Source organism: Pituophis catenifer, unplaced genomic scaffold (assembly GCF_029215685.1).
Source record: "Pituophis catenifer annectens isolate HBS135680 unplaced genomic scaffold, rPitCat1.0.hap2 SCAF_6, whole genome shotgun sequence".
NCBI classification, from domain to species: domain Eukaryota; kingdom Metazoa; phylum Chordata; class Lepidosauria; order Squamata; family Colubridae; genus Pituophis; species Pituophis catenifer.
This window is the reverse complement of record NW_027256886.1, coordinates 49,074,943-49,089,384: the sequence shown is the minus strand read 5'-3', so window position 1 is coordinate 49,089,384 and position 14,442 is coordinate 49,074,943. Positions and strand designations below refer to the sequence as shown.

At 38.3% G+C, this 14,442-nt stretch overlaps 1 protein-coding gene across 1 annotated transcript; it reads right to left on the bottom strand.

The window, feature by feature from the left end:
- Window positions 1–12,843: 12,843 nt before the first annotated feature.
- On the bottom strand, window positions 12,844–14,208 carry ADRA2A (adrenoceptor alpha 2A). The gene has a single exon (XM_070945819.1). It carries the CDS (start codon window positions 14,206–14,208, stop codon window positions 12,844–12,846), a length of 1,365 nt encoding a protein of 454 aa, XP_070801920.1.
- Between the last annotated feature and the right edge of the window lie 234 nt (window positions 14,209–14,442).

Genomic DNA, 14,442 nt, shown 5'->3' with positions numbered 1-14,442 from the left:
ATCTTGTTGCTTTTATAGAAGACTCTGAAGATGTAGCATCTTGGCCTGGGGATCCTAGATTGATACAGAGCCAATGAAGTAATCAGTGGGAATATATCTGTTATCACTGCAAAAGTGTGATGGTGGGAAATTATGTTTTGGATTTTAATTCTATAAGCCATCAGGAGCCCTTGTGTTTGATTTGGGCAGCCTTATACATTTGTTTAATAAATAAATAATTTCTCATTTCTGAATGTTAAACTCCATTGAGTTCAAATGCGCTTATTTCTAGTTGCATATAAGCAATTAGGTTCAAAAACTTTTAGATATGCTTTTGATGACTTTTGATTTTATGCAGTACTTAGAGTCTCTGGAGAAAGCTAGTTTATACATCAAATTAATACATTAATTATAACTCCAGTGATTAGTTCAACTCTGCATTAATACCAAAGGACACTTCACAAAATGGCATATCTATTTGTAAAAATTGTAAACTGAGATCATTTTATAAAAGGAGGATAAAGATGATAGGTGGGTAGGTAGGTCGGTAGGTAGATAGGTAGTTAGATCGATAGATCGATACATATGAGAGAGAGAAATAAAAGAGACCTGCTATGACTGATCCATGTGTGTATATATATTCTACAAATAATTTATAAAGACTTCTTATATTCATACCCTTAGTTTACATTTGAGTAACCTTCAATTTGGGATAGAAATAAGCAAATTTCGTGTGTTAGAACTGATAAGATGGATATTCATTTCACATTTTACACTTAAATTGCAAGACCTAGTGCAAAAGTGAATCATTCAATTGCTACCAATATTTGTCATTGGTAAGGTTACCCATGGAAACAATCTTCGATGTAACATGTTGAGAGATGCCAGTTTAAAGTGCTCATGTTAATTGGAATAGGTGTTAACATTAAAGAAATGCTAGACTTGCCTCAAGAGCCAAAATAATTAAGTGCAAATCTCACATCAATCACATTGTTTATTGTATTTCATTATTCAAGTTCTCAACCTTATTTGCTTAAAATAAAATTGGCTCATTAGTTTTTCTTCAGAACAAAAGCATATCTCTGATTTCAAGGAAAAGAATCCAATAATTAATTCCTACTGACTTCCAGTTTTGAGATTGGAAAATCTTGGAAAACTGGAAGAGGGACATTGTGAGCATGGAACTGAGAATTTTCAGTAATCAAATTCTCCCAGTATTTGTCTGTTAATACTGATTCAATTTAGGACAGTTAAATCACTGTTCCAAATTTATTCCCCTGTATAATTGGAAAGATTTTTTCCCCCAGAAAGAAAAGCAGTGTACTTATCCTCACTGCTTACCACAAGCTGATCGGCTAGGAAAGAATTGCTGGAACATTTCATTCAAAATAGCAGAACCTTCTGTTTACATACTCCAGTCCAGTTCAAGCTCTAGCAAATCTTTAAAGCATTCCTCAAGCAACAAGGAACCAGAAAAAGTAATCTCAGCAGTCCAAATTTTGTTAAACTGTTACACAAAAACATTTTATTTGTAACCAGATTCATATCCTTAAATTAAGTATCACATCTGCTAGAAGTAGTAAGACCTATTTAAAGATGGCCTACCTACATACACTTGTGCCCTCTAAACAAATTTCACAAATATATTATTAACCTTTCCAACTGGGTATTGAGTAGGCTAATCTCCATTAAATATGAAATTTTATTAGTAAGAAATCCCTGTAATCTACAACAATGGCAAGAATTTATTTAAAAAAATAATAAAGTTGGGGATGGATAGATAGATAGATAGATAGATAGATAGATAGATAGATAGATAGATAGATAGATAGATAGATAGATAGATAGCAGCGGTGAAATCCAGCACTTTCTGGATTTCCGCTACAGGTTCTGGAGAACCGGTAGCGGAAATTTTGAGCAGTTCGGAGAACCGGCAAATACCACCTCTGGCTGGCCCAAGAGTGGGGTGGGAATGGAGATTTTGCCATATCCTTCCCCTGCTATACCTACCAAGCCACACCACGCCCATCAAGCCATGCCCACAGAAACAGTAGTAAAAAAAATTGGATTTCACCACTGATAGATAGATAGATAGATAGATAGATAGATAGATAGATAGATAGATAGACAGATAGACAGATAGACAGATAGACAGACAATAAATAAATAAATAAATAAATAAGTAAATAAATAAATAAATAAATAAATAAATAAATAAATAAATGGCAAAAATAACATACAGAAATACACAATGAAAGTTCTCAGCATTCATCAGAAATCATATAAATTTCCATTATATCACCTTGGTTGAAAAATATATCCTACCTAGATGTACACTGCCAGTTGGTTCAAAATCTCTCATTAATATCTTTGGCCATTATTCTAATTCCAAGTAGAAATTCAGGATTCCAAAAATATCTACCTACAACCAAAATGATGAACAGGCCATTTATTTTATTTTATTTGGACAATAGTGAATGTTGCCCTTGAGATTAACTTCTGTTAAGACTGATTTGCAGAATGTTGACAAGAATCAGTACCGTATGTTTCTCTGTCACCACTACAGGAAGAAGATTTTTTCCAAAGGTTATTTGGAGATTGGGAAGGCAGGAGCAATTGCAGACTGACATATCCCAGACTGACCATGATAATAGGAGAGAGAATGGCCTTCAGGGAAGGGCTGCTATCAAGACAATAATCAGATAAAAGAGTCCAAGGCAGGATGTAACCTGAGTAAACATCTCAGCAAGATCCACCCTAGCTCTCACCCCAAACAAAAAACGGAGGGAGAAGGGAAGTTCTTTTTCATAGCACCTGTTCTGTGGAACATCATTCTCCTGAGATTTGGAAGGTCCCATCCTGTTGGAAATCTGAAAAGCTTTAAAATTTAGCTATTCCCTCAAGAATAGGGCTAGGATGTTAGATGAATTTGGCTATATGGCACTTGGATATATTTTACTTGTACGCCTCCCAGACTCCCTCTGTATGGGAGATGGGTGGTTTCTATATTTGATGAATAAATTCATTTTTAAATGATCTTGGCTACATTTATTATGGTGACTATTTGTAGGAGAAGAGCAGGTAGAGCTGGGGTTGGAGTTAAATGAGTAATCAGCCTAGAATCATTCTGTCCTCATAAACATTCTAAGCCCAACTACTACTGAATTCCATTTAACCTTATCTGGCCAATTTAGTATTGAACTTTAGTTGACTAGATTCTTGAGTATCAGCTTGAATATATCTTCTGTGGTGAAACATAGCATATGATCCTGATCCTTTGACATTAATCTAGTCAACTAAAATTCTATATTAAGTGCCCTAGATAAGGAGTCAATGGAATTCAAGAGCGTTTTGAGGGAACATAATGACTCTAGGCTGATGACTTGTTTAGCTCCACCTCCCAGCTCTGCTTACTCTTCTTCTACACTATTTTTCTAAATTTAGAAGTGTTATTGTTATGACTTTAATTTATTGTTCACCACACAGAATTATGGAAATGAAAAGAGCAACCATAAAAATTATATAAATAAACAATAGTGTTAATGTTGTTGGTTACTCCAAGACATTAGAAATCTAGTCATCAAATCCCATTTAACTGATAAAAGGCAGACAGATACTGGATGGTATGAAAGAACATGGATGGGGAGGAACAGGCTCAAGCTCAACCCTTCCAAGACTGAGTGGCTGTGGCTCCCGGCATCCCGATATAGTCAGTTGACTCCATCACTGACTATTGGGGGCGAGTCATTGGCCCCCACAGAGAGGGCTCGCAATCTGGGAGTCCTCCTGGATATGCAGCTGTCCTTGGAGGAACACCTGACGGCTGTAACCAGGGGGACCTTTTGTCAGGTTCGCCTGATCCGCCAGTTGCGGCCCTTTCTTGATCGGGATTCCCTGTGCACAGTCACTCACGCCCTCGTCACCTCTCGCCTTGACTATTGCAACGCTCTCTACATGGGGCTCCCCTTGAGGAGTACCCGGAGGCTCCAGCTGGTCCAGAACGCAGCAGCGCGGGTAGTGACGGGAGCAGCATGGCGCTCCCATGTAACACCGCTCCTGCGCGAGCTGCACTGGCTCCCAGTTGTCTTCCGGGTGCGCTTCAAGGTGTTGGTTATCACCTTTAAAGCGCTCCATGGCATAGGGCCTAGCTATCTTCGAGACCGCCTGCTGCTACCAACGACCTCCCATCGACCCGTGCGCTCCCACAGAGAGGGCCTCCTCGGGGTGCCATCAGCCAGACAATGTAGGCTGGTGACCCCCAGGGGGAGAGCCTTCTCTGTGGGGGCACCTACCCTCTGGAATCAGCTCCCCCCAGAGATACGGAGAATCCAAGACCTCAGTGCCTTCCGTCGCGCCCTTAAAACCCATTTATTTAAACAAGCCGGGCTGGCTTAAGATGAAATTTTTAACTGTTTTTTAAATGTTTTAAACGTTTTTAATTGGTAATGAGTTTTAATTGGGCCAAATTTATATATCTTTTAATTGTTTTTAATATTTGTTCTGCATGTTTTTTAATCTGGCTGTACACCGCCCTGAGTCCTCAGGGAGAAGGGCGGTATAGAAATCCAATATAAAATAAAATAAATAAAATAAACATATGTACTGAAATATATATTAAAAAAAGAAAAGGTGAACTCTGATCTGCTTCCCAGCAGGGATCAATCTGTCAGATGTTTTAGGAGAAATATTTCAACATGCAGAAATTGTTCATATCCTTTTAACAAGGAGAAACTCCTTTTCTTTTCTTTTCTTCTCTTCTGTGATGGGTGCAAATTTCTGTGATGGGTGCAAAGACTTGCAGAAAATATTACAGTTTGATTGTTTGTTTCTAGAACCCTAACCAAGATCAGTTAGGATCAAAAAAATCTGGTGGCAATATAGAGGCAAATTCTTATTGCACAAGTTAATGAATTATACCTGTCCCTTTTAACACCACTTTGAAGTCCACCAATAAAAGCTTCATACCAAGTTTTTTAAAAGTGGCTTGCTCTTTCCATCTTCTTAGGGCTGAAAGTGACTGGCCAATTGGCTTTATGCCTAAGGCAGGATTAGAACTCAGGAACTCCCAATTTCTCGTCTGATACCTTAACCATTACAGCAAGCTGGCTCTTAAAATGAGTATATGTTGCTAAAAAATTTTTTGCTCTGTGGAGTGATAAAAAAAATACTATCAATTCTTAGTAGGTTTTCATATTCCTGGATCCAAGTAGCATACAACTAAGAATAAACAAACTGTACCAAGGAGAATCAAATAAAATCCCAAAATCCTTAAACTCACATGCAACTGTAGTGTTTGTACAAATAGTAGCTCAAAGCTACCTGGAGGGAACACTCTAAGTGAGCAATTCCATGAAGTTTCAATGATGCGTTTGGTTAGCCTATATACTGCTGATATTCAATTTCATGTTAAGAACAAATGCAGTTAAGGAGGAAGCAATATTTTCCCCTATCATTTGCCTACAGTCTGATATTTGTCTTGGGGAGGGAGGGAGGGAGGGAGGGAGGGAGGGAGGGAAAGGAAGGAAGGAAAAGGAAGGAAGGAAGGAAGGAAGGAAGGAAGGAAGGAAGGAAGGAAGGAAGGAAGGAAGGAAGGAAGGAAGGAAGGAAAAAAAATATTCTTTAATCCAGGAAAGTATTAAGTGTATGGATAAGATGTTCAGTGGAAAACTAAATGAAACAGTAACGGAGAATCCTGCCATGTTGCTGACTGTAATAAAGAAATTATCTGAGGGACTTTGAACTTTCCAAAAGATGAATAAACAAGAAAAATAATGGATTACTCTTACAACTCAACTCATTCTCTAAAGTGCCAGCTAAGCTTATCCAGTTTGCCATGAACAAAGCCACTGCCAGATTCTTCACTGTGTTTTATGTTAGTAAGTGAAAATGTACACATCATAGCAGCCATACCAGCTCCTAAAGCATGAGGTTGGCTCTCATTATAACATAAGTCAGCACATAAGGTGATAGTCCAAAATCATTAAAGTGCTGTAATGTCTGGCAATTTAGGACAAAATTGATCCAAATATACTGACTTATGATGGCTTCAGATATCAGTATAGCATGCTGGCTTCATCCTTTTTACTTCTAAATGGCCTATAACTACATAAACATGGGATATTCCTACTTGAAGTCTTTGCCAGCAGAGGTAAAGTTGGTGAAACGAAGTAGAGCGAGGCAAGACAAAGTTACACCTGAAATAAAACGGCGGGAGAGAAACTTTATTCTTACTGAGCCTGAAATCTAATTTCAGCATTTCCATCCTTTGAAATCTGCCTGTACTATTTCCCTGACAAAGAGGTGTCCCTTCAAAACACATTGGATCTCAGTTATAGTAAAGTATGTTGATGGGTTTTTTTTGCTGTCTGTTTCATCCTACCTCAAAAAGAGAGGGAGAGAGAGTGGGGGGATCTTTTGAATTGTGAAACCTAGAGATTCAAGTAGGATTAGAATAAAGGATTTGTTCATTCTCCCATTTATCCTTTCCTTATATGCTTATTGTATTTTATTTAGCATATGGCACTTACATGTTTAAATTGGTTACATTTCCCTTTCTCAAGCATTTTTTTTTAATCTGATGATTGCTGAAACCATTTTCTGACTACAGCTATTTGGAGTGACTTATTAACATAATTGTTTTATTTCCTTGTAGCAATCTTTAGCTTCAAAGCTACTTTGAACCTGATTTAATCATACCCCCACGTTTTAATTCATTTAGCAGTGCCTTGACATTGCACTGACAAATTTTGTCAGTCAGATTTCAACAGTGTAAGTGGAAATGAGGCACAGGCTTTTAGGAGGCCTTTATCTTTCAGATAGCCAAAAATCAGTTATTCAAGCTAATTTCAGTCATTTTTTTTAGGTTTGGAGGGGCTTTTATCAGTGGGAATAGTACTGGGATTACCATATACAAAACTTTGGAAAAGATTCCAAAATAAAGAGCCCCAAAAAATGTTTAACCCCACATCCATTTTGGTAATACAATTACCTCACCATATGACCTCCAGAAAATTGAGGAGCCGAATTATACCCTTAACTCTCCCTGACCTTTCCTAAAGAGATAAAGGAACATGGAGGTGAGGTGGGCCTTCCTTCTTCAAAATGGGTCTCATTGCTTTCAGTGGACTTTTATAATTCTGAAAACCTACCATTTATGGTAGCAGTGCAAATCTAAGCCTATGTTCCTGCCTCAGTGGCTATACCTACTTAGAACCCAAAGGCTACTCTACAGCCTTGGTTACAAAATCATTCCAATGATTTAAGTGGATTTTGGCTGGGTGGAGTCTGCTGAATCCAGAGCATGGTGCTCAGTGCATAAATCTTTGATGACTTTATAAGGATTGGAGAACATGTACATTGCAGCTGCTGACTTTCTTCTTGGGTACAGTAATTTGGCAAGTAGGTTTTATTTTCTGAGTGGCAGAAATATCTTCTGAATCCCCTTGCTGAGATTCACCGGCAGAGCTTTACGATAATTATACCACAACTGTGTATGTGGTTTTACACTGATTTACCAGACACAACTCTTTGGAGAGTGCTCAGTGAGGGAAAAGATTCCATCAGCTCAACTGAAAGAGCAGCTTGGAAGCATTTAAGCAATTTGAGCATTTAGCACAGGGCTCCTGAGTATAGCTAGAATTTTAAGCACAGCCACCATTAACTACCTAGCTTATAAGAATGGCTTCTGCTGTGTAATAGAGTAGTTGAACCTTGCAGTTAGGGTTCAGGGGGACATTAGTTAGACTTCAGAGTTAGGGAAGTTCGGATGTGACATTTAATAGGGACAGCATAGTGAATCCATGGTATTTTAATAAATTTGATAATTAATTTCTAACCAATCCTGTTTTATAATCCTGTAGTTCCTTGTCCCTTGATTATAACTATATCCTGTTTTGTTTCGACCTTGCCCATGGAATGATACTGAATATGCCCACGTGAGCTTGATCTGGCTTTGCAAACCTGTAATAAATATTTGCAGATTAAAGGACTCTGGTGTCTTGCTTGAGTAGACAATGAACCTTAGCTTGGATCACTTGAGAACAGAGAAAAATTTGAAGTTGTAAACAGAAGAGAAATAAATTCAGAAGTTCCTTTTTACAGACTTTTGTTCCTCTTTTCTAGTTGATCATTTTATGTCTTTTGTAAATTATAAAACTGCTTTATATAGGTAGAGATAGCTTTTTCCTCTTTTTTTAGTCAAAGCCTTTTATTTTTGCATGATGACTTTTAGACTACAAGCTTGAAACCAGGATTTTTTTTCTCTCTTAATGACCTTTATAAGCTCTTCTGGAAACCTTTCTCAGCTGAATAGCAGAGTAAAAATGTTTTAAATAAATGAGTAAATTGGGAATTATGATTTAAGGATATACAGTCCCCAGCTCCCTTCATAGAACTATCATTTCCTTGCAGTTAATTAATTAAATCTAAAGTCTTATTAAGAAATCAAGTATTAGTTTAGTACCAGGAACACAGTGGCTTCTAGGAACTACAAGGAACAGACAGCACATAGTATAGATTGTAAAAATTACTGCCCCTAATTTTGCTATCCATTTTTCATGCAAATAAAATGTTTCTGGGCTAAATCTTACAACCCAGACAGAGTTGGGGGTGTCTAACTGAAATAACAGATCTGTTCTGCAGTTCTATCTTTTCTAAACACTACCAGGCATTTAGCTGGACGCAAGCATTGCTTTACTCCAATAATCTCTGTTTGCACTTGACCTAATTAGTCAGCAGTTCTTCAGCAGTTTGTACACTCCAGATTAGAACAGTATTTCAAGAGATGATAAAAAGGGACGGAACTGGAAAGGAAAAATATCAAAAACCTCAAACATGATTTTGTCCCAATTCTTGGCCTTAAAGAGGTGCATGAATGGATTTGCTCTGCTATAAGAAAACACAATCATATCAAAAGCTTCTTAGAGCATAATAAAGCAGGCTATTGTTCTGTTTAACATGTGGTGTAACAATGATTAAATACAAGGGACCATGGCAATATGTGCTTGAAAAGGTCAGTTCCCATTTGCTGATTAAGTCTTGAAACCAAACACAGAGATGACAAAGATCTACCATGCTTCAGAGGTGTCAATTTTATTCATTTATTTATAAATCCATTATGGCTATTTCTGTTTACATGTTACATTTTCTTAAAAAGGTCAAATGGCATGGTATTCAGGGATTGTTATACCAGATACAACTTTGATTTAGAAAGATATTCCAGAAACCACTTTATTTTTCCAGTGTAAGGCATTTGTTTACTTGTTTCATACAGTACATTTAATACCAGAACCCTAAAAATATGCAACCCACATTCTCAAGCCAAGATCTTTTACAAGGCCAATTAACTTTTCCCTTGTGCTATTTCAGACCAAATGGCTAAAATTTACAGTTTATTCCACCATAAGTCATTTTTCAGATGATAAGAAGGCTCTCTGGTTTTCCTTCTGATGAGTTTCCGGAGACATTCATCTAATTGAGTGAAAGGGTCACCCCAGAGCTGGCAGTACAGAAGCCATTTTTCTGCCTAAGAGCTCAGTGTGTAATCAAGGAATTTCATTAACACAGCCAGCTATATAAGAGTTGAGTATATTTCATTTTCTCTGTATTTACTTATCATAAAATTGTAACAGTTCAAAGAGTCATTGAAGCATCACATCTAATTCAATACTCTGCTGCGTATATGATCCTCTAGAACAGGGGTGTCAAACTCACGTCATCATGGCAGCATCACATGACATACGATTTTTCCCTTGGCTAAATTGGGCATGGGTGTGGCCAATGTGTGACGCATCTGGCTCGTGGGCCCGGAGTTTGACCGCCCTGCTCTAGAACATCTCTGAGAGAACACTATCTAGCTTCTGTTTGAACTTTTGGCAAAGAAGAAATTAGGGCAACCCTATCAGATAGACTAGACTAAGAAACGGACATCACCCAGATCTTGTTCCAATAAAATAGTTTATCTTGTAAGTTTGAATGTGCTACCTTCCTTTTTCATCTTGATGAAAATTAACAAGAGGGGAGCACTGTCTGAGACACTTTTCAAAGTACTTTGTTGGCCTGGGCTCAGGTTTCATTTATCTGAAGATCTTCCTTTTGTCCTTCAGGGCCATCCTGTTTATCTACCACATTCTATCACTTTCCATGTATCTTACTCCAGTCACCTACAGCTCACATAGTGAGGACGTTTACCTGTCATCTAATCTGAACCTATTTCCTTGTAGTTTTAAGCCATTGATTCTGGCCTTTCCCTCTGGCCTGAGTTTTAAGCTATTCTTTTTATATCATAAGGAAGCCATTTCAAAATATTTCCCTTCCTATTATGGATAGACCATTGCAAAGGTATTATTTGTAAACATATTGAAAACATGGTTCTCAATTTCCTATGTAAATTTGGATCTCTGCTATCTGATTACTGTGTAAAATACTTTTAGCAGTTGAATACAAACCAGTTGTTACAAACCATAAGCAGATATTACAATATTACAATAGGACCAATCTGTAAGGCTGGAAAAGCCAGCTAAACGGTTTGCGATGTCTCTTAACTGAAATCTCTTATTTAGCTCCTTCAAGGCATTAGAAATTCATCAACCTTCCCCAAATTGGGGTCTCCAAACATGTTGGCTTATCTCTGGAATTCCCAGCCGTCATGAACAACTCTGCAAATTTCAGCCCAAATATAGCAGGAAAACATGAAATTGGGGACATATAAAATACAACACAATGCAGACAGATTGCCTCTATCAAAAAGAAAAATTTCTCCTTATCTATGTGTCCTGATTTTTCTGGTAAGAAGAGGGTATTAAAATTCCAGCATTTCAAATATCAGTTACAACAAATAGGGGAAGTCACACAGGCTTTGCACTTTTATTATCTTGTTTTACTGCAACAGGGAGAAAGTGACTCTCTCATTTTAAACTGAAGTCAAAGAAAAACTGTATATTGACCCAGCAGCCTGATTCACATACAGTATAAGGCCTGGCCTCAATCCTGCTAAATTGCAATACCTTTGCAATAGACTTATAATGGCAGCATTATTTTTGACTGTGTGCTGGTGTATTCATCCCCATTTCCCCATCACACACCCATTGTTTCAGCCCTTGGATACTAATACACATTTTAGAAACAGCTCCATATAAATAGTATGAATTTCCTTGCACTGGAAAATGAGTCTTTTAAAAAAGAGATTTTAAAGTCTGGGTTAAAAACACTTTATGCAAACATTTGTAATTAATTCTTTAACCTTTTTTAAAAAATGAGCTTTTAGACAAGGTAATATCTTTGTTGCTACTAACTTATTTTCTTTTCCCTTCTCTATTAGCATTCTAGTTTTAGACTGACTAGGAGTGTCAGATTCTTTTTTATTATTATTATGTAAGAGATTGGATATGTATCCTTACAAAATGAAGGCATACAAGTCTGAAGACTGGATATCCATAGTGTTCCATAGAGTAGGGTGGAATTTTTTAAAGAAGGCCCTGTCATCCATATAAAAAACTGCACAAAAAGCAAGAATGTATCGACTTTACAGCTTTAAAAGGAAGAGTTATTCCAGCATCATCAGATACGAAGTACTTAATCAGATTGTAAATTTAACTGAATATGTTGTCATAATATTGAAAATAAAATTCTGATGTTTTCCGCTTCCCTTTTAATAATACTCAGTATATTTATTTGATGAGCTGAGAAAGTTAACTTGCAATAGTTAACTTGTTTTCTGGGAAAACAAACAAGGAAGATAGTTAACAAAGATATTTTATCCTATGCCAACATGATTTTTTACATGTTACAATTATTCTGTTCATTTTCTTTCTCCTTTATACTCAAGTATAACATTCACTATGTGACTAATCAAAAGAGTTCTATCATCCAATTTTGCAGCTGGAAAAAAAGATTTGTATGGTTTCATATTAGGTAAAAAGGGAAAAATGAACTTGTACATGAAAATATGTTTTTGTACAGGAGCTAGCACAAATGAAAATGTAAAAAAAAAATCAGTGTGAATCAAATAGCATTGTAAAGTAAACAGAGAATTTCCTCTATGGTATCTATTTACAACTACAGAAAGAAGTAAATTGCACTGAACATATCTCAATGAAAGGATCACAAAGAAAGAATACTTCCTCTTAAACCTCTGAGGTCTTAGAAAGCTCAGTTTTTTTGACAGTTCCCTTTCTAATTGTGAAATCCTTCATATTTGATTCTCTCAATTGGTACAGAATAAGAGATACAGCCTTTTAACAATACTGCATTTTAAAAAGACAAGACAAACATGATTTTTTGAAAAAACAAATACAGATAGTGAATACAATCAAACACTGGCCATTGTGTCAAAGCTTATATTACCAGTTGTTATATCCCAACATCCAGAACCATATTGGAAATTTTGGAATTTAATACTATAATATTTGAAATCGATGAGATGGCAGCAGGGGTCCACTCAAATGTGTATCTTTCTTTTGCTTTTCATATAGAATGTGTGTCCTCAAGAAATATTTAAAACAGTTTAAAGCTAATTTTCCTACAAAAGTTAAAGATGCACAGATCTCAAGGATGCAATATCGTAATGTCAGGGACCTTAGATGGAAAATAGAAAGTGCTTCTGAAAAATATGACTTACATTTTCCTTTCCCAGCCTCATTTGTTCAATGTGCTGAAATACATAGAAAGAACACACTAAAATAAGACTTTTGATCCATCCCTGGGCACATATCCTCTTGGGTTCTGGTTGCGCACTAATATTTTAATTGTTTTATCTCACCTGAAGCCTTTGAAGAGTCAATGTTCAGTAATTAGACAAGGTGCCACCCACTTCCAATATCCCACCAGAGCTGAACCTAAGACTTTCCTTGCAAAGAGATCCCCGCTTCACCCAATTCTCTTCCGGTTTATTCTGCAGAGAATTTTTTTAAAGGACCTCCTAAAGTCATGGTTGAAGATAGTATAGATGACAGGATTCAGGGAACTATTGCAATAACCAAACCAGAAGAAGAACTTGAAGAGGGTTTCAGGAACATTGCATCTCCTACAAACAGCAGTCAATGTGTAAGTGAAGAAGAAAGGAAACCAGCAGACAACGAAAACTCCAATCACTACTGCAAGTACGAAGGTGAAGCGCTTTTCTCGGTTCTGTCTCCCCCTCCATCGTGAAGCTTTGGCATTCCTATCCTCTTCTACTTGATTAGGCAAATGGTCCCCAGGCTTAATCTGGCAAAGTTTGGTTTTGCCCTTACTTCTGGGAAGCCTTTCTGCTTTCCTAGGCTGAGGAGTGTCATTGTGCTCTGAAGAAGATGTGTCCTCCAGGTCTATACCATTGACTTCTGATTCCTGGTTTCCTCCTGCCAATGTTGTCTTCCCCCCATTGAGCTTGGTTATCGCTTGCGTATCATCTTTGTTATCCAACCCATTCTGTCTGCTCTCTACAGTCTCCCCTTGCTTGTTGAGAGGCACTCTAGACCTCCTTTTTGCAATCTGGTAGATACGGATATAGACCAGGATCATGATAAGGCAAGGAGCAAAGAAGGAGCCTATGCTGGAACAGATGATGTACCAGGTCTCCTTGTTGATACTGCAGCTGAGCAATTTGTTCTCAGGTTTCAATTCTGTTTGTTCGTGGAGCTGACTCTCAGGCTCACCCTGCTTTATAATGGAGATAAGCGGTGGGAAAGAGATGACCGCGGAGATGACCCAAACCAGGAAGATGATGCTTTTGATGCGGCGTGGTGTGCGCTTGAGGTTGTACTCAATGGCCTGTGTAATGGACCAGTAGCGATCCAAGCTGATGGCACAGAGATGCACAATGGAAGAGGTGCAGAAGAGTACATCCAAAGCCAGGTAGATCTCGCACCACACCTTGCCAAAATACCACTGGGCCATCACCTCATTGGCAAGAGAAAAGGGAATGACCAAGGTGGCCACCAGGATGTCTGCTGAGGCCAAGGAAACCAAAAAGAGGTTCTGAGGGGCCTTCAGCATCCGGCTGGTGAAGACGGCAATGATGACTAATACGTTGCCAAAGATGGTGACAATCATGAGCAGCGTGGCCAGGAAGATGAGGGCTAAAGTAGTGGGCAAGGGGTAAAGAAGGCCCTCTTTTTGCCCGCCCTCACTTCCATTCAAGCTCCCATTGCCATCCATGTGCTGTGGGTAGCTGTGCTCCAGCTGGAAAGTGGGCAGGTGGGCCAGGGAAGCGAATCCCCCTTGCTCTGGGTACGGGCTCTTCAGCTTCAACATTAACCCAGCTTCATGGACGTCACTTAAGACAGGCACACCCTGCGAGGAGGAGGAGGAGGAGGAGGAGGAGATCCCGCACCTGTCTCCAGCGGGGCTGGTCCTTTCTGCAGGCACCGGAAAGCCACCGATTCCAATCAGGAGCGAAAGAAGCGGCTTGGCTCAGCTTCCATAACAGCCCCCCGCCTCCGTTTCAGTCTTCGCCGACCGGCAAGGCGACCGGGTCTCTCCTTCCTA

Bases quoted from the DNA above. Each gene is read 5' to 3' on its own strand.
- ADRA2A (XM_070945819.1), bottom strand. From the start codon at position 14,208: ATGTTGAAGCTGAAGAGCCCGTACCCAGAGCAAGGGGGATTCGCTTCC.